At 55.3% G+C, this 23304-nt stretch overlaps 1 protein-coding gene across 1 annotated transcript in view; it reads left to right on the top strand.

Moving 5' to 3' along the window:
- Positions 1 to 23304, top strand: part of PLXNA1 (plexin A1) — a 103480-nt gene that overhangs the window by 16036 nt on the left and 64140 nt on the right. The window contains 3 exon segments of the mRNA XM_086618773.1: positions 20598 to 20738; positions 22460 to 22560; positions 23013 to 23136. Of these exon segments, the coding sequence (XP_086474899.1) occupies positions 20598 to 20738; positions 22460 to 22560; positions 23013 to 23136 (366 nt within the window).

Raw genomic sequence — 23304 nt, 5'->3', positions numbered from 1 at the left:
CCGAGTCCATGGGAGGGACCGTGGTACTGCATCCACTTTCCATTCCCTTTCTTCCCAGAATGCAAGCATTTCCCATTCTTACTTTTTTCCTCCGTTTTGCTTCTGTCTTCTATCTGTCCTCACTCCACCAGTGCTCGAAACAGCTCTGACTGCTGCACACAAGCCCCACATTCTACTTCTCCTGCCCTTTGCTGGATCCATGAGGTTCCTGTACATCACTTCTGACTGATTGGAGGAGTGGTGTTGAAGGACTTTGCACTGAGTAAACACTCCTGAACCTTCCCCAGCTGCTTCCAAGCTGGGAAATTTCCCTATAGCCTCCTCCTTTCCTTTTCCTTAGCATTGCAATTGGGTTGAGACTGGAAGGGGAGAGCGGGGTGGCAAGGCGATGCAGTGGGGGATGTGACGGGAGTGCCATCATTTGGGGTACGGTGCTGAATTTCGGGGCCCCTGAGTGCTTTCCCTGGGTGGCCTGTGCTGTACCAGAGCCGATCCTGGCACCTCCCTGCTCTTTGTCCGCCCATGGACCAGCCACTAGCACGAAACTTCCCCGTGGCAGTGAGAGCAATTGTCGACATGGGAAGCAATAGTGGGAAAGTTTTATTTAATGGATGCTTAGTTCTTTTAATGCTGTTTAGCAGCTGGAGAGAAGGAAGAGTGCCTGTGCCATGTGACAAGCTGACTCTGTGCAGACTGAGGACAGGCGGAGGTGGCGGGGAGCATCCCTACGGTCTGGCAGAGAAAGGCAGGATAATCTGATAGCTCTTTAATTTTGCCACGCTCTGTGCTCTTGAGGGCAGCATTGGTTGGTCGCTCAGTGCCGGGACAGATGTGGCATGGCCGGGACGCTCAGTGCCGGGGATGTGGGGAATGAAAGAAGGGGTCGTGCTGATAGAGCCGGTGCTGGGGGAAGCATCTCCCTCCCATTGTAATCTCTGTATGGGGGAAGGAAACAACACTGGGCTGAAAAAAGCCTGCGTGGTTTTTATTAGCTACATCCCTAATGATGTATTTTGGATTGCTCTCCTGCGTGGATAAAAATTACCAGACCTTGAACAAAGGGGAAAAAAAAAGCCTCTCTGACCTTGAAGCTGTTCGTTCACTCGTCTTCATTTCATTCCCCTCGGCCGGGGATGCGGGTCAGTTTTGGGTGCTATTTATAGGCTGCTTCACTTGAAGGTTTTCTTTACAAAGCGAAAGGTTGTCACCTTTGTTTCTGATACTGCAGGGAGGAGCTGCTCAAGGGAAAAAGAAGAATAAATGAGAAATTTTTCAGAGTGTTCCTGTACACAGCAAAGGTTTGTAATCTGGAAAGATCAAAAAGCCCCAAATTGCCGTGTCAAGCTCCTTGGGCAGATGTAGCCAGGGTCCGTGGTGCCCAGAGGGGTACGAAATGATGCTGTGCCATGCCGGCCAGTGGCTGCCGGCACCGGTCGGAGCTTTCATCCACTCCAAAAATGGCGGTACTTTCCCTTCCTGGGCAGCTTGGCTCACCTCTTTGCAATCTGGCACAGTGGTTTTTGGTTAAAACAGTATGTTAGCTTAATTCTGCCCTTCTCCCTGCCCCGTGAAGGAAGCTGTGGCTGTTTCCCACCTTCACCAGAGCCACAGGCCTGGATGAGTCCCGCTGCCGAAGTGGCATCACCCGCCTGCGCTCGCATCATCTCCTCCGGCCCTGGCCCTGTCCCTGACTGACAGACTTGTTGAAACAACAAATGTTGCTGTAATTTAATTTTCAGGCAAACAATAGTCCGGGGACAATGTTAAATTCATGAAACTGGCTTAATGCGATGAAATTTAATGAAGCAATTTGTGCGCTAGCGTGGCTGTGTGCAGCTCTGGGGTAGTGGGGATGCTGCTCCGTCCCGCTGGGCTGTCCCCCTCTTTGGGGACAAGCCGGGGAAAGGTCAATGCTCCGGGGGATGGGAGGAGGTTTGTCCTGCTGCTCCCTGGGCTGTGTGTGCTCTTGGGGTGCAGTTTTGCCATCCCGCTTTGTGATGCTGCTGTGGGGAGGGCTGGGAGCTGGTGAGTCCTAGCTCTGTGCTTTGGCTGGGAGGGGAAGGGTTAATGGGAGAGTGTTTTGGGGCAGGAGGGGGCTTGCTCTCTGCCTTCACTGGTCCTTTCCTCCTCTTGTACCCCCTTTATCTGGAGCCCCGGGAAGGTTGGTTGTGTGTGTCTCTGTTGGAGCAGCCTTTTGCTGAGGGCAAAGCCAAGGAATTGCCCCCACCCTGAGGTGGGCACCAGGGGAGGGTTTGACAAGGGATGGGTCTAGGCAGAAGGGCTCCTGGCCATCCTGCTGCTGATCTCCAGCTGTTCCTGGAGACCTCTTGTCCTCCCTGATCTCTCAGGGCTGCTGCAGGCAGAGCGGAGAGTGGGGAGAGGAGCCATTTCCCTGTGCTGGATGTGTATCCTGGAGGGCTTCTCCTTGGAGTGGGGATGAGAAGACCTCTGCAAAGACACTCTGCTTCTCCCCCAGCCCCTGCTTTGGGGTGCCAGATCAAAACCTCTTATGCTGTAGCACCCCATCGCTGGCTCTTCCCAACAGCTGTTGCCTCCAGAATGGCCCAGGGTTGCCGTATCCACCAAGCCGTTAACTGCGGCTCTTCCCTTTGTAGCGAGAGTTTGGAGCAACGCCGTGCTGGGAGAGAATAGGCTTGTCTTTTACAGGGGGTTTATGGTTCACAAAGCGGGTGAGAAGAGGCAGCAGTTTGGAGGGCGGAGAGCCCGGCTGCTTGCTCCAAGGATGCATTGGATTTGTGCCACCCTGCCAGCATCCCTCGGGCACCCTGGCACCAGTAACCGTGTAGGCTCCGCTGTGTCCCCGGAGAAGCTTTCACTGCCGTTTCTTTCCCCTCGGTGATCGACAGAGCCCCGTAGATCTTAATTATGTGCCGACATCTGCGGAATGAACCTGGTGATGCTTTAGCTGGAGGCTTAGCGCTGGCAACGCTGAGGTAAGGGGCTTCCTTGCCTTTTTTGGGGACAACTCAGCGTCTTTGCGGGATGCGATGGACCTCCGGAGCTGTGTGGGTGGGAGCTGGGGCAGCGGCGGATGAAAGGATGATGTTAAATGTACGTGTGGATGATTGCACTGGGTCCTGTTTCCCACCCCAAAGGACACGTCATCCATGTGTCTCCAGCAGGACTTTTCTCACTTGCAGAAGTCCTCCCCGGCCCTCTCACGTGCCTCCAGTCCTCTCAGCAGCAACCCTCTGCCAAAACCTGAGCACCACCAAACTTGTGTCACTGGTGATGCTCTTTCCCAACCAGGACTTAAAAGCTAAATTTCCTAAAAGCTAAATTTCCATTGAAAGACGCAGGAAAAGCTTTCCGAGGGCTCAGCAGGGATGCTCGCGGGCAAGCTTGAGGTTTGTAGAGCAGTTTAGAGTCCTGGAAGATGTGAAGGCAGCAGATCTGCTGGTCTCAGAGGCTGGGTCAGTGCCTGGCTCGTTCTTTGACTCCCCTGGCTCTTTGCTTTCCATTGGCAGAGGTTTTTGTGAGAAATGAGCAAAATCCTTTAAAAAGACTCAAACCCCCCCAAACGGCACCTTGCCTGCGTGGCCCGTGCCAGCTGATTCCCACCCTACGCGAGGGATGGGAACTTCCCAAATTGAATTCTCCGTTTATTTCCCTAGGGTTTCTCCGTGTTATTCTCCCTCTCTTTCTGGTATGTTTATGAGCCTTGAGGGATCGTGTTTTTACACTCAACGTTTAAAATTAAAGACGTGTTTCTCTTCTAGCAGGTGAGATAAACACTCCCCGTCTCAGCTAGGAGTTTCCTTCCTGCCTCTCCTTCCCCCCCCACCGCCCCAAATCTGCTGGTGGGAAAGTGCAAGCCCGTGGCTGGAGCAAATAACCTGGGAACAGGATTCCTGGGCTCTTCTCCCAGCTGGTCTCATACATACATATATATTTATATGTATGTATGTATCTCCTGATGTGCTCATCTATGTGCTCATATATACAGCCAAGGCTTTCGTAGCACAGCCCAAATCCCTGAGAACATGATTTTTTTGGGACTAAGGCTTTGGTCTAACCTGTATTTCTGAGTCAGTGCCGGAGGTGGTAGCGCGTACCTGTGGAGCGTGGGATACTTTTTGCGAGCGTCCGGTGAGCTCCAAGTCTTGCCATCGGCGTCCATGCCGTGGGTGGCAGCTCTCGCCGGCCAAGGCTGTTGAGTCAAAATTGTTGTTTCTGACCCCCCGCCCCAACCTCCCTAATTCTGTTTATGCTTGTGAGCAGGGAGAAAAAGAGAAGAGAGTGTGTGTGTTTTTTCTAATGGTTGTGAGTTTCTGGTGATGTTTTTCATCAGGAAAATGATAGTCATATAGAAGTAATTAATTGGAGGAAAAGTTTATGGTAATAAATGTCAAGAATGTTTCAAGGATGGTTTGGATGAAATACTTTTTTTTTTTTTAAAGCCTCCCAGCAAAAACAAAAACTTTGCCCTATTTTGAACCTTGCCAAAGAGAAACAACTTCAAAACTTCGATTTTCTTTTTATTTTTGTGTGTGTGTAATGTTAAAGTGCTTTTTTTTTTTGCCCCTGTCTCAGCCTATGCTCCTTAAACAAAAACATGTGCTTTCCTGGCGCGGCTCCCTGGAGGCAGCTCTGCTGGAGCGGAGGGCAGGGGCTGCGGAGGTGACGGCCGCACGAGTCCAGGCGAGTCCTGATTTTTGGCAGGAGCTGGAGTCCTCCCTTTTTCGGTGAGGAGGAGACTGTGGTCAGTTCGCTTCTCCTGCCTGCGCTGCCCGTTTCTGCTCCGCGCCATCGATGCCTGCAGCCAGAAGGAGGTGGGAGCTATGGGCATGCGCAGAGTACTTTGATATCCTGGGGCAGAAGGTGATAAAGGAAAGAATTAATGCTTTGGAGCGATGTTAGTGCCTTGGCTGCTCCCTGTGCAGCCGTCGTCTGCAGCTCGTGGGCTGTGGGTGACCTTGCTGCGCCTCTTGCTCCCTGGAACAAGTCGGGGCTTGAGGGGGTTGGTATGAAAAAAAATGATGTTTTATTGGGGAGATGATTTCCTAGGGACATCGTCTGTCTCCGTGCGTGGCATGAAACGCATGTATCTGCCTCCGAGCTCCACTCACCACAGCGCACTGCCTTCCAGCCGCAGCCGTACCTTCAGCCCCAGCTGCCGGGCTCGGCGCTGGTGTGTTTTTCATAAAGGCTCTTAATCACATACAGGATGTTTCTGTTTGTTCAAGCAATGAAATCACACAAACAACCCACCCCCAGTTTGGCTTTCGCAGAGCATCAGCTGCTCGACCCAAGTCCTAGGCAGAGCCAGAACAGTCCTCTCCTCTCCTCCTCCGGCTCTTGACCCGGCAGCATGGCGAGAGCACGCCTTTCATGTTGCGGACATGCCCTGGAAAGCCGCCCAGCACTGGGGACGGGATTAGATTAGGGCTGGGAGCCGGGGCTGACTCATCGCTGGGGCTCGTGCTTGGCCGAGGCGGCGGCAGCATCTCGCGGGAGCTCGGCTCGGAGACCTTGGGACGGGACCAGGCGGGACCAGCCATGTGTTTTGGGGGCTGGGTTGCAGGCAGGCTCTGTGCGAGCGGCGATGCTGGCTCAGATCCTCTCCTAAGAAGAGCACGGTTGTATTTTGGGTGGGTTGGAAGTGGGTTGCAGGCACCGCCTCGTGCCTGAGCGCTGGAGTTGTGTGTTTTTTGCGTTGCCCCAAGCACCCAACCCCGCATGGAGACATTGCAGACATGCCACTGCGTCATCATCTTTTGCTTCGGGCTTCGTCCTTCGGCGTAGTAAGCGGAAAGAGAGCAGGAATGCATCAGGAGGGATCGAAATAAGAAAAAAACCCCTGACTTTTCTCGCCCCTGTTGCGTACATCAGTCCTGTTGCTGCCGTTTCCATGGCAAAGCAGCGGGCCCGTAACCCAGCCCGCCCCGTGCTCCTCGCCATTTGGAGGAGCAAAAAATCCTTGGAGACGACGAGAATAATTTAACAAGCCGTTAATGAGAACAGGGGAAAGCACTGGAGGAGCTGGAGCAGGGTCGGGGTGGGGGTGCGGGGAGGCAGGGCTGGTTTTTGGCAGGGAGCGGGTCACGTTGGCAGCCGGCTCGCCTCGCCTTAGATGTGTTATGAAGTTTTGGAGGTTGCTTGAAAAGTGTCTGGGGAGCAGTGGCGAGCCAAGCGGGCTGCGGGCCAGCTCGCAGCTAAACATGTTGTTGTGTAAAATTGCAGTCAATTAATTTAAGACCTGCCAATTCCAACTGCAAAGCGCTAGGAGGTTCTGTCAAGTTTTCAATGGGATAAAAAGGGGGAAGGGGGGATTAGTTTTCAGTACTTGGAAGGGCAAATAGCGATCCTCTCCCCGATCCTGCAAAGCACCTCCTCTCTCGGCTCCTTTTCGTTGCGTTGAACTTGCTGCTGCTGATGTTAAAAGTCCCTTCTGGCGTGTGCCATTGGGGCTGCGGTGGCTGAAGGATGGCAGCCAGAACCTGACGAGGTGCTGATGGCCATTTTGGGGCCTGGGGAGGCACTGGCTGCAGGGAGATGTCCTGGTCCCCTTTGGCTTTGGAGTCCTCCTCCTCCTCCATAGTCCTGTGGGGAGCATCTAGCATCCCGAGGTGGCCTTCCCCAAACTTACACTTTCCTGCAAGAGTGGTCTGATCCTTGGCATGTTGGGCAGCGTGCTGGCTGTCTGAAGTAGAGGAGGAGCTGGAAAATGCTCAGGGCAAGCCCAAGAGATGCCCCACATCCCCTGCGTGCAGCCACAGAGGTCAGAGCGATTGTTTGTGATGGGGTGCATAGGCTGGTACCCATCATGCGAGAAGACAGCCTGTCCCGGAGAGCTGACAGGTGGCTGGGCACAGTGCCTGAACCCCAGAAAGGCTCATCCCCCTCCATTCCGTGGTGGCAGCAGCACGATGCTCCTCTGCACAGAGCCCCTCTCTCGGGATGTAGCCCCCCCTCCAATGCTTGTTGCCCTTTTGTGCCGCAGGAGCACAGTATCTCCGGTAAGGGGACTCTGGCTGGAAACTCTGGCTGGTGTTTCGCTGTGTTTGCAGCAACTTTCATTAGAAACATGTTTCGTGGGTTCTGGAGAGTGTGTGTTTGTATGTGTGTCTGCGAGCTGACTTTTTCTTGTGTTTCTTTTTTTTTCCCTCCTTGTTATTTTTTTCTTATTTTACTGCTTAATGAAACTTCTGAGAAAGTGCAGCTTTGCTTGTGAGTAAGAGTCATGAGACTGGTGGGATGAGCCGGCTTCATCTGTTTCCTTTGGGCCGCTTGCAGCCAGTGGTGGGACTGAGCTCCTTCTCGGGGCTGCTTCTGCTGGGGACTTGTGCCTCTCTGGTTGTGCCTCAGCTCTCCCATCCTTATCCCAGCTTGCTTTTCTGTCTCTGAAAATACCGTAGCTCAGATTTACACACATGCATGCGTGTGTCTGTCCTTTCCGTGGTCTCATCCCAGGGCTTTTGCCATAGCCGCTGCCGTCATGACTCTGTGTCCCCAGGACACCCTCTCCAACCACTGTTGCTTTCTAATTTGTCACTGACGGGTGCAAAACTGCCTCTCCCAGACTCCTGGGGCTCTGAACCAGCTGCATACCCCACTGCGTCCCTGTGCTTTGTGCTTTTATGTGTCGGGGCTTCTCTTTGGCTTCAGCACTTGCGTTTGTGATGGAGCTACCGCATGTCCCCGCTGGGCTGCAGACCCGCTGCTCCCATTGCTGGAAGGAGAAGGGATTTGGAAGTAGGTACCTCGAGAGCCAGACTCTGCCATGTAGGCACCACTGTCTGTGGACTTTCGCAGAATATATTTAGGATAATTTCCTCCTGCTTTGCTGGGAGCTTGTTAATATTTCACTGGGACACGGGAGCAGCCTGCAAAGCTCGTGCTTCAAAGGAGGGCAGCTTTCAGGAGCTTTGGAGTTAGCTTTTGGTTTCCCCAGCTTTTGCTGTAACTTGTTCTGTGGTTTTAAAAATAGGTAGCAAAGCACCTAGCAGACAAAAAGGCCCGGGCAAAGCCCAGCAGGCTGGGCATCACCTCGCTGAGCTGGGTCGTGGCTCTGGTGTCTGCTCAGCTCTGCTCCTTCTGCTCTGGCATTTGAGGAAAAAAAGTATAAATTTGGTGTAGTTAAAGGAGAGGGACTATGCGGATGCCTCGTGAGCCTGGTTAGGTTTGAAAGGGGTGGGAGAGATCCAGCGCAGCCTGGCTGTGTCCTGCTGCTGCCAGCCCAGCACATAAGCAGGGCTCGCAGGTGAGCTGAAGTGGGTCTCCGTTCCTGGCAAGGAGCTTTTTGGGAATGAGTTTTTGGGGTTTTTTTGGGAATTACTTTCACCTGATCCTGGACTCCACACGTTGGAACAGGATTGGCCCTCCAGGAGCAATAACAGAAGAATTACTGCATTGCATGGGCGTCTTTATGTGTTTTTTAAACCGTGCCTCCTAATTATAAATAATGAGTGCGATACGAGATATGATTATGATGGATGGTGATTCTGTATTCCGCGTGCATTAGTGGCTTTAACCTTGCTGGGGTAATTATGTCTCATTTCAAATTCTGATACTATTTATTTGAGGTAGGGGACTGGGAATTTAATTTCTACTGCTTTGTCTTTTAGTATTATTATTATTTGAAAATGATACCTTTGCAAAATTGTTTTTTAATCATTCCCTCCAGTTGGCAGCACCAGTTCATTAATATTTTCAGGGCCCGAGCGGGGTTGTTTTGGAGATGTATGTAAAGGTAGATGTTTTGGGGGAATGTGAAGCTGAATGCTGATATATAGGAAAGGAGCTTCTCCTTCAAGACACCTGTGTGCATTCCCCGGACTTTGGTCTTCCGAAAGCAGCTATCTTTGGCCTTTTGCACTAGTTGCTGCTCTTGACCTTCATCTTTCTGCCAGCCTGGGCTCCCTCCTTGCACGAGGTCTCGGAGGGGTTGTCCAGGCAGGAGCAGGCAGGGCTAAGCCATCGTCCTGCCCACCCCTCTCACCGTCTTTGATGGCACGTTTAATTAAAAACCACATCAACCCGAAGATTGTGCACGTGGTCCTTAATCAGTTTGAAGTCTCTGTGAGAATAAAGTAATTATACTACTCATTTGGTTACAGTAATTAAAACTTTAATTAACATCATTTCCCACCCCTTGGCCTCCTTCTACAGATATTCAGGCATGCGATGGGTGCCTGCCAGGGTTGCATCTCAGGATAAAGCTGTTTATCCAGGGGCTGTCTGCCGGTCCCCATCTCCGCTCCCTCCAGCATCAGGCCAGTGAGGTCCAACCGCACTTGCTGCTTGCCCATCTCTTGCCGGGCTGCTGGATGCCAACCTGCATCCCCGGCTGGGAGCAACTTCTCGGCCGCAGTGCTGGCAAGTCACGGCAAGTGAAAGCTCCATTTGAGGTCCCCTGGCAGTGGTGGGGATGGTGGGGAACGTGGCAGATGTTCCTCAAAGATCGTCTGAGAACTTGGTTTTGAATGCGGCATGTGCTCTGGTCTGGTCTCAGCAAGAGCTGAGCTCTTCATTTCCCATCGCATGGACCTTCAAGCGCTGGGCTTACAACAGTTCGTGGCTGGGTGCTGTCATACCTGGAAAGCTCCAGGTGGGCTCCAGCCCCCGCTTGCACCCCAGTTTACCTCCTGCATGACCCCCGCAGTCACTGTCGTGCTCTACGTTAGCTGATGGGACGTGGGGCTCCCCAACAGCCTGAAGAAGGGATTGCTGCCTGGAGAAGCAGGGTGGGGAGTTCTGCGTCAGTGCCAAAGGAAATCCATGCCATGTAAAACCTGAGCTCTTAAATATCTTGAGCAACATCCTTGGGGAAAGCAATCTCTATATTTAAATCTTCTCAATCTCTCCTTTGAAATTACTCCTATTCGCAGCCTGAAGAGACTAATTTTCATCCTGGTTTTGAATAGAGAGAGCCCACTGCAGAGAAGTGGTTTTCACTACTCCAGGTTCTGCATGGTGGGGAGCTGCGGCCCCAAAGCTTTCCCCTGGTTTACAGAGACGTAGAGAAGGGTGTAATGTAGCCAGGGATGTGGCTTTTGGCATTGGAGATGCTGTAGGAGAGCCAGAGGTTTAAGGTGTGGGAACAAAGCCTTAAAATGCAAACAAAAGGTGAGGGCAGGGAATTTTAGCAAATACGTCAAGAGCTCAAGGTGAACTGAGCCAGAGGGTCTGAGTGTATTTGAAACAAAATATTTGCAGGTGCTCTTCGTTGCGCTGAGCCCGAAGCCGGGCTTAGCTGGCTGTTATCGCCGGGAACACCAAGTGTGGAGTGGTGGAAGGTTTCTCCTCTCTAATCTTGGAGGTGTTTCTGTTTGGAGCAGGGACTGTTTTGGAGGAAAGACAGAGCTTGGAGTTTTGATTACAGTGTGTCAATAGTGGAGATGTTGATCTAAAAAGAAAAAAACAAGACAAAACCTGTAGCGGTAATTTTCTACCTCCTCCTGATGCCATGGGTTACGTTCCTGTGAAGTACATAATGCGATGTATGATTTTGTTGTTGAATTTGTAAGAGATTCTGTGTGCCTGGTCCTGCTGCCTGAGCTGGGTGTTAAGATTTAATGTTGTCCCTGTGCCCTGCGATATTTAGACCCTGATCGTTTATTATGTACCAGCTTTTCCTGGGCAGTTTGGTGTGATTTGTCCATGGAGATAAAACACCAGGACAGCCCAGACCTGTGGTAACAAGAGGCCTGATCGGTAGGAAGGGATCAAAGCCGGTGTTAAATGGGTGAAGCCAAATCCCCCCTGTGCAGTTGGTGTTGTCCTACTCCCTGGGTGGAGGTGGACAGGCAGCAAGTTCAGTCCCTATTACATCCCCCTTGCTGCAATGTATTGCTGCCGCAAACGGCTTTCGGCTTGTGCACTGTGGAAGTAGTGGCTGGTGCCCTTACATGGCTGGAGCTGAATGGATTGGGAGCTGCTGAGATGGGGTTGCAGAAGGCTTTGGAGTTTATGGGGTTATACTGCGGGATGTAGGGCTCCAGAGGGTAATCTGATGGATGAATCCAGATGCAAGCCGTGGTGCCCTGCTCAGCAGCCCAGGAGGGCAGCACAGGCTGCCCCACTGAAACAGGGGCTTGACTGGTGCTGATTCTGCCCATGGGGCTACTGGGATGGGAGGGCACCTGATCACAGGGGCACCCTGAAGCAGACCTTCGCCTCAGGGTCTGTCCCTCCACAGCCTCCCCTGCCTGGCTTGTCCTGCTGCTGGCTCCTCCGTTTGCAAGCCCGACAGCCCCTGCCTTGTTCTCAGGCAGCTTTGCTCTTGCTGCTGTGTTGTTTTAGGGACTTGGAAGGAAACAGCTATTTTCCTGGAGCTGAGATGGGAGGAAGGATCCAGCTGATCTCCAGCTGTGCTGCAGCCCCGGGAGCCTGTCCTTCCTCCCCGCAGCATCCCTGGTGAAGCCCTGCTGTCTCCTCCTTGCCTTTTGGGATCCCCTGACGGAGATCTGGAAAGGGGAGTGTCCCCATCGGTGCTGGCAGGCAGCCGGGGTTTGAGCGCCTGGCCGTAGGCATGTTCTAAGTGGTCAGGGGGGTGAGGGTGGTGGGACAAGCCATCAGCATTCATGTTGGGGTTATCTTGGTCTGGTTACACGGTCAGAAGCATGGCGAGGTTCAATAAGGGAGGACTTGTGCCACCCTGTTGAGCTGAGCAGCGTTGTTAGGAGGAAAATAAGTGGTGCTTTGGATTTGCAGGAGAAATAGCAACTTTTAGGCTGCGGAGATGCTGTGGATAATGGCTCTGGGTCTGTTCTGCTTGCCAGCCGGGGCGATGGGCTGTGCATCGCAGGAGACTGGTAGCCAAGGATCTGGGCTGGTCCCCATGGGACAGAAGGATGCGGTCTCCCTGGAGGAGCCAGTGACTTTGCAGGGAAGGGATGGCTTTTGTTTGGAAAACTGAGTACTGAGTCCTTCAGGCGAGAGCTTTCTTCCCAGAGACTTCTCTGGGACGTTTAGGTATTAACTTGCCCCAGGCTGGTCATGTGCAATCTCAGTGCTGTGGGAGCCGGGAGGGTGACAAATTGCCATGGCTTCGGTACGCCCAGGGCCTGCTGGGACACTTGGGATGCCTACAGTAATTAATAAACCAGGAAAAATGTATTCTGGTGTTTCCATGACATGCTCTGCCCTTCACTGCTGTCACCCAGGGCTTTTTCCTACATGGAGGGGAACAGTGGGATGCAGGGAGGAGGTCCCCGTCCCGTTTTGTTATGTGCTTTTTCTGCCCTTACGTTCCATTTTTGCAGGGCTAAAATTCCTTCCCCATCCATTACCAGGCTCTCCTACCTCTGCAGCTCCCTCCTCTTTTTCTGTGGCTTGAGAAAACCAGCGGGACCCTCTTACCTGCCTGCATTCCTCTCCCTCGAGAGGGACGTGACGTGTCTGCGGTGAGGTGCGGTGCTGGGGCTTTGCCGTGCATTTACACCGGAGAGGGCACAGCCAGGTGCAGGCTCCATGTTGCTGGAGGGGTAGTTTTGGGATGCTCCATTGCACCCTCCCTGGGGAACTGATGCCCCGGTGGCTGCTGTCCTGTCCCTGGGAGTGCCCTGGAGCTTCCATCAGTTCTCTTTAGCTGTGAAGCGCCTGGGAGGTAAAGCCCCTGTGTGGCACCCTGAATGTGCGGTTTGGTGGCTGGGTGCCCGCTCCCTGCACAGGTTATTTTGACTGGTGCTGAGGATCAGCAAAGACCGAGGACTGCCACCCTGCCAGGCCACAGTGTTGCACGGAGGGGTCCTTGGGGTCCCCCGTTGTCCTCCTGCCCTTCCCTGTGCCGCTCAGCAGCTGCTAGTGCCTCCCACCCGGTCCCCGGCAGCCCCTGGGCCAGGGGCTGCCCATCGATCCGCATGTCGGGGACCCCCCTCTGACTGCCTCAGCCCTGAGCAATGCTGATTGGGAAATAATTGCAATAATAATAGAGATATTTTGCTCCTGAGTGACTAGACAATAGGAACTGGGCGCTGAGCCAGGAGAGTTTTGAAGGGCAAAGCTGGGAAATCAATGACTCCAGACCGCTGGAGCAACCATGGGGCTGGTGGGAATGGGGATGGGACCTGAGGCTTTGCTGAGGAGAGAAGCAGGGCAAGTGCCTTAACCCGTCCCATGCTGCGTGGCTCCCAGTGGAGGAGTGCTTGTTATTCCTCTCTCTGCTTCATTGCATTCATCAATCCCTCCTGCACTCGGGTTTGACTCCGGCGAAGGCGCTGCTCCTGTACTCCCTGGCACTTGCTTCCTCTTTTCAGCAGTTCAGTTTTGGTACAGAAAGATTGAAAAGATTTTTCTGACAGCATTTTAATTCTGTCAAAATCGCTGGAACGGTGTGTCAGGCTGTACTTCCCTGTCCTGCTGATGGAGCAATGTGGGGAAACCTGGTCAGGAGAGGTTTGGGGAAGGTTTGCAGATGGTGGGCGAGGAGCCGGTCAGTGCTATGCTGTGCCACGTGGGCTGGCACTGGTCTGGCCAACTTTGCCAAGCCCGCTTGACACGGGACAGTGCCACTCGTGTGGGTGGCTGAACAAGAGGAAAAGATGGAAATGAGTTTGAGCGAAAGAAAGAGGCAGTTGAGTTTGGGGGAAGGTGGTGCTGTGTTTCGGGGTCCTGCTGGGCAGGGTTGTGCCCCTGCCTCCCCCTCTTCTCTATGGCAAACCCCAGTGCCTTCACCCAATTCCCACCCCACCTCCCCAGAGAGGTGCAGCGAGTGCGTCTGTCCTCAGCCCACGTGGCCGAGCTCGGGATACTGCCCGGGGACGACACACTGGCAATAACGAGTGCTTTGAAACTGATTAGATGAACTGATGTCATATCTGTCAGTGTCAGCGAGTCGCTGGCATTTGCTGTCATGAGCATTCATTTAGATTAAATATCTCCTTGGTTTTTGCTTTACTAGTGGTACAATTAAAATCCTGGTATTCCCTGTCTCAGGGTGATGTCGGCCCAGGACGAAAGCCTTCTTGTATTCATCTTTATAAAGTGAATCGGTTTCACTGGATGGAATTAGGCAGCTCATCTTGCCCCCTTTCCCTCAGCAGGTTAGTGCTGAGGCAGGAGCATCGCAGCCCCGTGCCAGGGACTGGCGAAACCTCCTCCCTGCCGAGGAGACCAGGAGGACAGTATCCACCTCTGCAGGGCCCTGGCATGTGGGGTTGGAGCAGGCGGCAGCAGCTGCCTGTCCGTCTGGGAGGAGGCATGTGTCTGATCCGCGCCGGGCTGGTGCGTTCCTGTGTGGGCAGCTGGCGGGGAGGGCGGCCGCCTGGGGGGAGCAGAGGTAGCCGGGATGCCGGCTGCCAGCCTGCTCTGCATAGCTGGGATGTTTCTGCAAGGCAGTCCTGTCCCCAGCACCAAGTGCCAGCCCCTGAGAGACGCATCCCCAAAACGCCGCCTATGCCGCCGCTGCCAACCGCCCATACCCTTTGGGCTGCGTGTGCTGCTCAGTGAGCCCTGGTGAAGCACGACCGGCGCTCTCTTGGTGGTGATTTTCTCTGAGCAAAACTGAGTGTGTGTCCTCATCCCTGTGGCCACTAAAGTTTGGTAACCTGCAGTATGGTGGGAGGGAGCAGGAGCTGCTGCCTCTTCCATCCCCCTTCTTCCCACTCTTGCACACTGATGGCCCCCCTCTCCGGCAGCATCCAGCCCCCCGTCCCCGTCAGCTGTGCCCCCAGAAACAGCTGATGCCACAGCCCTGCAGCTGCTCCCGGACCTGCATTTCGCTGGGCAGCTTCCCAGTGTCGGATGGGGGAGAGGAGCGCATCCCGCCAGAGCAGCTGAGTCAGGAACCTTGTTTTAGACCCCTTGCCCTCCTTTGGAAACTGGAGAGGGTGTGCAGATGACAGCTGCCGGTGCTACTGGTCCCTGGGGGACAGCTGGCGGGGGGAGGCATGTGGAGGGGCAGCTGGTGTCCCCGTCCCCCTGCCACTTGCTGCCTTGGGGTGAGCCCAGGCCACATATCAAGAGGGTCTGTGCAGGCTGGCACCCCGGGGGGATTCCTCTTCCCTGCCAGCCCACCCTAGCTGGACAAGGGATACTCCCGTTCCGGCTGTGGGCTCGTTGGCGCAGTGTCGTGTGGTGCTGTCTGGCAGCTGTCACCTCTGCCCTGAGATGGCCAGGCTGTTCGTGTCCTCTGTAGCCTCCAGGAGGTGGCCCCATTGTTTGGGGGTCAGCTCTGCCAGGACCTGCTCCTCTCCTGGTTTTATTTGCTCCGTCCTGTGCCTTTTGGACAAATGGTGCCAAAATTGAAGCAAAATGCTGGGAGTGTTACCATGGCCTCACTTCTGTGGAGGGGGTATGTGCACCCACTGGTTTGGGTACGGGAGCCTGGGGCTTTGGTAGTGTCTGAGCCATGAACCCTTGTGCTGTGGGGCAGGAAAGGTTTCAGTCCTGGGGCTGGGCTCTTCCCTCTGCACATGTCAAAGCTTTTTCCTCTTCCCAACTCAGGGACGTGCTGTGGAGCTGCTCACTGGCAAGAGGATGGGACAGGAGGGGACCAAGGTGTGGGCGAGGTGGGACGGGAACCTCAATCCGACATCCTCTCCTTGCAGCCCTGTCTCGTCCCCCCGGCTCAGTCTCTGTCCCTGATGGACATTCCTGAGCCCGGGGGACTCTGCTTCCCCAGTGAGTGTTGGGAGGGAAGGGGGAGGCTTTGAAATGCACTCCTGTTAAATAAGCCCTTCTTTTGCATTGCCCGTCAGCACCGTGCAAGCCCCGTGGAACTGGAAAGGGTCCCCGTGAAAAGGCTGCGGAGCGTGTTCCAGGCAGATAAGTCGCTGCCTTTGAAGTGTGGCAGGCGGGCAAAGGCGCCCGCCTCTTGTAGCTGCTGCCAGCCGCTGCGAATTAATCACAGCCCTGGACAGATAAGAGTACAAAGCGTGGTTGAGCACTTCTCCTGCCCGGAGGAGGGGTCTGCGAGGGACTGCTTGGCACCCAGGATGGGGCCTCAAGAGCCCAGAGGGAGGGAGATGGAGGGTAGGGTGGGAGAGCCCTGCGGGGGGACCTGCTGCGGGGCGGTGAAGAGTTGCCTCTTCCCGGTGGTCTCCTGCAGTGAGACAATGTCTCTTGGTGACCCTCCACACATGCCTCCAAGCACATGTTTTCAGTCTCTCAGGGAGCAGGTGACCAACCCCAGCACCCTCTGGCCCTACCAGCACATGTTAGATCCGAAAGCAGCCTTGGCATGTCTGCAGCTGCCTTCCCTCTCTGGCTGCGCCTCCTGCCTCCCCACCTGGCGTCCCTGGCCCTGGTGGGGATGACCCAGAGCTGTAATGCCCTGTCCTCCGCTGCGGTCCTTCAGACCTACTGCCAGCCCTGGGTGGCCGCTGGGTCGTGGCTGCTGCCCTCCACTCATCTCATCGCCCGTCTTTCCAACAGGGGAGTCTGGGGCGATGCTCCTCTCTGCGTTGCATCCATTGCTGATGGCCATAAGGACATTGAGAGGTTTCCCCCTTAGTGGTTTGGTGAATGGCCGTCGGGCAGCAGTTATGGCAGTTATGGACAAGCCTGGAGGGCATCTTGCCCAGGCAACCAAGCGTGCTGCAATGGAAGGAGCTGTCTCTTCTCTGATGTGTTGTCTCTGCCCTTCCGGCGTTTTCGCTTCTCCTCGCCTTTCATGTGGGGTTCAGGTCCCAGGCTTCAGGTACAGCTCCTCGGAGCAGGAGCTCTTCTCTAGCTCTGGCCATGGGCCCTGAAGAAGCTTCTGGATCTCCACAGAACATCATGCTCTGAAAGGAGAGCCGAGTGTTGGCGGGAGTGCCGGGCCCATGGCAGCAGCAGGACATGCTGGCGCTGGTGTCTGGCTATGACCCTGCACCACCGTGTGCTCCTTAGAAAGGCGACGTGCTCTCCTTCTCCCCCAAAACCTGCATGGGATGGAAACTCCCTTCTCCAGCCAAGACCAGACCATCCCCATGAACCCTGTCTGGGTCTCCCTGGGGAGGAATTAGCCTCTGCCCAGCCAGGCGTGCTGTGTGCAGTCACTCGTTGTGCCATGGTGCCCGGGGGCTGAAGCGTTGCACGCCGTCCCTTCCCTCATCCTTCCTTTGCTGGGGTTCTCCATGGCTGGCCTGAGGGATGAGGGACCTCTTGGTTGAGTGAGATGCCTTTGCATCTGCTGGCCTTGCGCTGCCTCTGCCAGCCCTCTCGGCTCTTGGGGGACCAGATCTTCAGCCCTTCCCTCTGCAGAGCAAGCGTGCTGGGTGCTCGCCCCGTGGGGTGGGCTCCGTGCTTGGTGGGGCGAGGGCGCATGCGTGGGTTTCTTGCAGAAGAAGGCTCTGGGCTTGCTCTGAGATGATTTACCCCAGCAGGGAGTTGTGATTTCTTGCCTCTGGTCTCCTCCGTTTGCTTAACGAGGCAGCAGCCCAACGAGCTGACTGTTGCTCCTGCTCCTCCATGTCGGCAGGACCCCAGTGTCCAGCATCCCCCGGGGCTCCCGGCAGCCCCTCGCAGGAGGCAGCGCTGCTGAGCTGCTACCCACAGCCAGCCCAAGGCAGGAAAGAACCAGGGCAGGAATCCTGAGCGAGAAATTAGTGCGAGTAATTATTGGTATTGAGTAATTATATCAGCATCAGGATGAGGAGAAAGGTTAATAGGTGTATTTATTTATTTATTTTCGGTAAATGTCTTTTCCCCTGGGTGGGAAGGCAGGCAGGATGGGCAGGAAGGAGCGTGTTTCCAAGGGGACTGCTCTGATTAAACGACATCCTCTCCCTCTTCCTCTGCCCCCAGCTACCCCGCAGGTGTGGGGAGAGGGGGGGAAGCAGTCCCTCTTGGCATCTGTAAGAGATCAGATGGGAAGCACCTTGTGCATCCCATGCACTTCTCCGCCATGTTGTGGTCCAAAGAGCCTGTCCCCTTCCCACCAGCCGGAATGAGCAGGTTCCCATCGAGCTAATCCTGCTGGAAAGGTAGGATCAGGATCAGGTGGAATCCCTGATGCCAGGTTCCCACCTCTGCCCATACGGCAGTAGGTACTGTGGGCAGTTGGGTTCTCCGGGCGTGGGATGATGTTGGGATCTGTTTGCTGGTGATCTCCTCATGCTGGGGAGGATGGGTTTGCCTTTGTGAGCTAACTCAAAAACTCCCTCATGCCTTGCCTTTTTGCTGACTAGAAAACAACTTAAATGCCAGGTCTTCCAAATTTCATTTTCCTGAATCTCAAACTCACTTATAGAGCATCATTAGCAGGAGGAGAGGTGCCGGAGAGAAGGGTTCCTGTGTGTGCCCCCACCGGAGGACCCTGACGTGGGGCAGGCTGGGCTCCAGCTTTGTTTGCCTACCGAGAGTATTTTTAGGTTCTTCCTGGAGCCTCAAATTAACTGGAAGTGCTTCACGTCTGTTGTGGTTTTTTTTTTTAATACATCTCTTTCTCTTTCCCAGCACTGCGCAGTGCAATAATGTAATGGGGAAATTACCCCGCTAGTTAAAAATTACTGCCAGCGCGACATCCAGCCATAGATCTATTTTAGAACCAGGGTAAAACTATATCGATTCTTCTGCGCCGCAACTGCGGCCCATAAAAGGGTTGGAAAGGTGCGTTTGTCACGTTGCCGTAGCAAGAAGGGAGGGAGGGTGCTCCCTGTTACCCTTCTCCGGAGAGCTGGCTGGGACAGGTCTTTGTAGGGGAGAAGCTGAGAGCCAGGAGGGGAGTGACATGTGAGAGGATGCGGGGAGGGAGGGGAGATCCCGGGAGCGATGCTGGATAAGGGGTACCACAGGGCAGGGGATGCCACATGGCCCTGTACCACAGGTGTCTGGGGCTTGACCTCCTCTGGTGTTTGGAGTAGGAGCAACCGTGGTCCTGGACATAGGCAGAAAGACCTTCCTTGAAAAGGGCAGGCAGAGGCTTTAGGATGGGCTTTTGGCATCTCTGGGTTCCCCAGCACACAGTGGTGCCCACAGTGGGGTGATGGGGAGCAGAGTCTGTGCAGGGCTCTGACGAAGGATGCTATGAAGGCAGGCAAGTACCAGGACCAGTTTCGGTTATGGTGAAGGTGCTCCAGTCCTGCATCAGGACATACAAGGAAGGTTTTGGCTGTGCTGTGGGCTCCCAGGAGTTAGCCTGGCCCTGCAAACCCAGTCGCCAAGTTCCTCGGAGAGAGGGCGGCCCTTTTGCTCACTGCTATGTAGGACTCGTCACTCTCTGGTTGCTCAGGGGTCTCTTTCTTAATTAAATACATTTGTTTTGTAAAACTGCCTAAAAATAATCCGGGGCTGGTGCATGCAGGAGGCTGGCGGTGAATCAAAGGCGCCGCTCTAATTAAACGGGCCCCGGTTTGTTTGTGAGCCGCATACATTTCCATGCTAATCAGCTGCACACCGGGATCCTGCTTTCCTGGCCCCGTATCCTCCTGATTGGGAACTATGCAAATGCCAGCGGCGATTTATTGCGGGAGAGGGATGAAGCGGCCAGAGTGCTGGGGCGGCTGCCATGGGGGACACAAGGGCTTGGGCATGGCTGTGCTGGGCTGTGGGAGTGGGCACGATGATCGGGGCAGGACTGTGCAATGCATTTCGGGGGGTGCTTCAGAGCAGTGGTTTGCCCCTGTGCTCTGGGAGGATCCTGAGGCTGGGAATGCTGGACTGGATCACCGTGCGTGCTGGCAGCAGCATGGAGCCGATCCTGGGCAGCCTTTGCTCCATCTTGCTGGGCACGCTGCTTCTCTGCCTGCTGCTGGGTTTTTTGCAGAGCGTGCCGCTGGCACGGCCGGGGTTATGGGGCAGACAGAGCTGGAGCTTGGTCCCATTATCTCCTCATCGCATCCCGTGGGAGCGGACCAGACCCATTGAGCCACTTCTCTGGCACCGGACAGCCCGAATCTGGGGGAATTGTGAGGGATGGCATTAGCAGGAAGTGTCCCTTGCTCACGGAGGTGGCAGTCGGGTTACAGCAAGTCGCGCAGGCAAGTTTAGCTCCTGCTCAGTGGGTGCCTCCAGCCCCGTGGTGCCTCGTGATGTGGTTATCGCCAGTACAGCCAGAAACCGGTGTGCTTAGGAAGAGCTTTAACGTAATTGTGAGCCGTAAGGGGATTAAAGCCTTTGCCACGTTCCTGCTCAGGAAACAAAGGCGCTTTCTGAACCTCTGTTGACCCTCAGCTTCCTTGAGACCCTCTTGACTTCCCCAATCATGAGCCTAAGTGTTTCCTCTGATGGACAGAGAGACGGGAGCCCTGCCTGCGTGTACTGCAGTGTCCTGCCCGGCTGGGGCTCGGTGCGGTGCACAAGCCGCTTTCGGTACTGCTGCACCAAGATGGGGTTTGCTGCTTTGCTGCAAGCTAGGGTCTTCTCTGGGCTGTGCTGCAAGTTGGGAGGGGGCTTTGGGGCTGAGTGGCAGTGGGGGAAGCAGGGGGTCCAGCGTGAGAACCATGGATGAGGCTTCCCTTCTTGAAGACAGGTGATCAGCATAGACATGGGATGAATGCAAAAAAAGGAGGAAAATATTGCAGTTTGGTCTCCCAGAAAGGACTGGGATATTTGCGGAGTGGCTGCTGCTTTGTTGTGCTGTGGTGGCCATGGTGTGGCCACGCTGGCGTGGGTCAGAGGAGTGGCATCCCCAACGGGACACATTCCCCATCCTGCTTCCAGAGTGGGGGCTGAGGTGCATGCGTTCTCACCCCCCCTTGCTCTCCCCACAGATCCTGGTGGACTTGCCGGCTGAGAGGAAACACCAAGCGCTGCAGTATGAGAACGTCGTGGCCCATGAGGGCAGCTCCATCCTACGAGACCTGGTGCTGAGCCCTGACCACCAGCACCTCTATGCCATGACTGAGAAACAGGTAAGGGGAGGGGAGGGCAGCCCCTTGGCTCTCCTGACCTGTCAGCTCCCCGGCATGGTCCAGCCTTTGCCTCCTGGGGTCCAGCCTTTGCCTCCTGGGGTCGGGGCTGTCTGGGGACTCCTGTCGCAGGGCCCAGCAGCTGCTCCCCCTGCTCCTCGCTGCAAAAACACTGCCCCGAGGCACTGGCTCTGTGGCCCTGCTGCTCTTTTCCTCTTGGGGCCGTGCCCCGGGCATTAATTGTTAGCAGCAGCTGCTTGAAATCCCCGCAGTCCCTGGGGACCGAGAGCTTCCTGACCCTTCCTTGCTGTGGGGGGCTGGCCATAAACCTCCTCTCTTCTCTGGCCATCCCCTCCAGAGCAAGGTTTTTGGAGGTTAGCAGAAGCAACTTGCTCCAAATGGCTTTTTCTTCTCTGGTGTGACTACTTTTGCACCTTGGGGCGGAGGGGACGCTGTGCCCCCAGACTGTGGTGGGAACAGCTTGATCCCTGCCTCTGCTCCTGCTGAGCCAACCGGAGGTACAGAACCGATCCGGATCTGGCACTGCCATCCCAGCAGCGTGGCTGGGTCTCACGATGGGAAGTTTTGGTTGGCTTTGTGGGAGTTTGTGTGATCCCCAACTGGCCAGAGAGCCTGCTGGTGCGAGTTCATCCGTCCACGGGCTGCGCTGGAGCAGGTGAAGCAGATTCGTGCCATGGTAGTGGCACTTTTTGGATGTAGTGTCAGGGGGACGTACACCATGCCCAGTGGTGTGATGCATGGCAGCATCAGCACGCTGAGCTGGACTGGAGATCTCTCCCAAGGGCTGCTGAGGGTGCTGGGGGCCGGCACGTGCCTGGCAGGGGTTGGCCTGGGGGACACCTGCTAGTGACTCTATTGACACCGTCTGCCTGAAGTGATGTTGAGAACAAACAAATGGGAACGCTACAGGTACCCTCATTGGTATGCAAACCAGAGGTACTGGTTGGCCAGTCATAGCCCAGCCCTGTAGGCATCATGCTGAGCCCATCCCCTATTGGGCTGGGAGGAGGGAGAGCACCCTGGCTTTAGCCTTCAGTGGAGAAGTTTGCAAATTGTAATTGACGAGTGAGTCCCACCTCGTGGGAGCAGTGGGGAAACTGAGGCACGAGCACAGCAGGCGCAGGCAGTGGCCCGGTGCTGCCAGCTCCTCACGACGGGCGAGCAGGCAGCTCCCTGCTTCCTGCACCCTCTCTCCATCCCCCCTCTTCTCCCCTCTCCTTAATAAAATCCACTCTCTTTCCTACTACGGCTTGGTGTTATCAGAGCGCTGGTGGAAAGTAATTAAATGAACAGTTGTAACAGAGCTCGAAGGGCTTGGAGAACGAGGGGATTTTAATCAAAACTGGAGGAGCAATTAATAAAGGACTGGTAACCCTTTCGGAGCAGGGCTGCAGCAGCCATGGGGTGCCTGGCTGGCACTGGGAGCTGGTGCAGGGCTGAGCTGGCACAGCCTGCTCCCCAACCCTGCAGAGATGCAATGGTGGAAGGAGCTTGGTTGGGGTAAAAGCCTCCCTGGGCAGAGGTGTTGCCTGGGGGAGGAGTGGGTGACAGTGAAGGCTCAGCGTGCTGCCTGCCGCTGCCTTCTCTCTACTGGGATGGGAGCCATGGGCCAGGGTGAGTCCCATCTCTGGCGGGGCCTTGGCATGGACACAGCGGGGAAACACACAGCCCGTCCCCCTTCACTCCCTGCCTGTTCCCCACAGGTGACGCGGGTGCCGGTGGAGAGCTGCGAGCAGTATGAGAGCTGTGAGCTGTGCCTGGGCTCCCGGGACCCGCACTGTGGCTGGTGTGTCCTCCACAACATGTAAGTACTGTGGGCTCTGCCCCAAGGCCATGCCAGTGAACCATAGTTTGGAAACAGTGTCTGTCCCCAACGGTGTTCTCCTTGGAGAGACCCCCTCCTGGGTTTTGGCCCAGAAACATGTGGGGGTGGAGTGGTTTGAGGGGTCCGTCATCCCTTCCTGCAGCACCTGGGCTGTGCTCATGCGCACCCATGCACAGTGAAGCTGCCGGCAGGGTCCCTCTAATCCTGCTCCTGGGCTCCCGGGTTTGATGTCCTTGTGTCAATAAGAAAAACTGAAGATAAAAGACCCCAGAAGTCCCCTGTGCTGGCACCAGGGGAAAGCAGAGCTCCCAGGGTCCCCGGCTGGGTATCCCCTCCGTGCCAAAGGCTGTATTGGCCATGGCATCAGCCCAGAGCCACGCAGGATCCCGGGAGTTTCTCCTCCACACCGTTGCGGTTTCACCTCCCCCCAGATGCTCACGCAAAGATCGGTGCGAGCGGGCGGACGAGCCCCAGCGCTTCGCCTCCGACCTGCGGCAGTGCGTCCAGCTCACCGTCCAGCCGAAGAACATCTCGGTCACCATGTCGGAGGTCCCGGTAAGCCACCTCTGCTGCCCGTGGAACCCCCCCAGCCACCTCCTGACTCTCTGCGGGCAACGGATGGGAAGGTGGCAATTAAAAATAACGAACAAATATACGACAAGCAGGGAGAAAAGTGTAAGAGAGGTCCAAGCCAAATAAAACATAGCAAAGTGCAGGGGGTTG

The sequence above is a fragment of the Tauraco erythrolophus genome, chromosome 12 (assembly GCF_009769465.1).
Source record: "Tauraco erythrolophus isolate bTauEry1 chromosome 12, bTauEry1.pri, whole genome shotgun sequence".
Lineage (NCBI taxonomy): Eukaryota > Metazoa > Chordata > Aves > Musophagiformes > Musophagidae > Tauraco > Tauraco erythrolophus.
The sequence above is the reverse complement of the archived record's forward strand: the minus strand, read 5'-3'. Positions and strand labels throughout refer to the sequence as shown.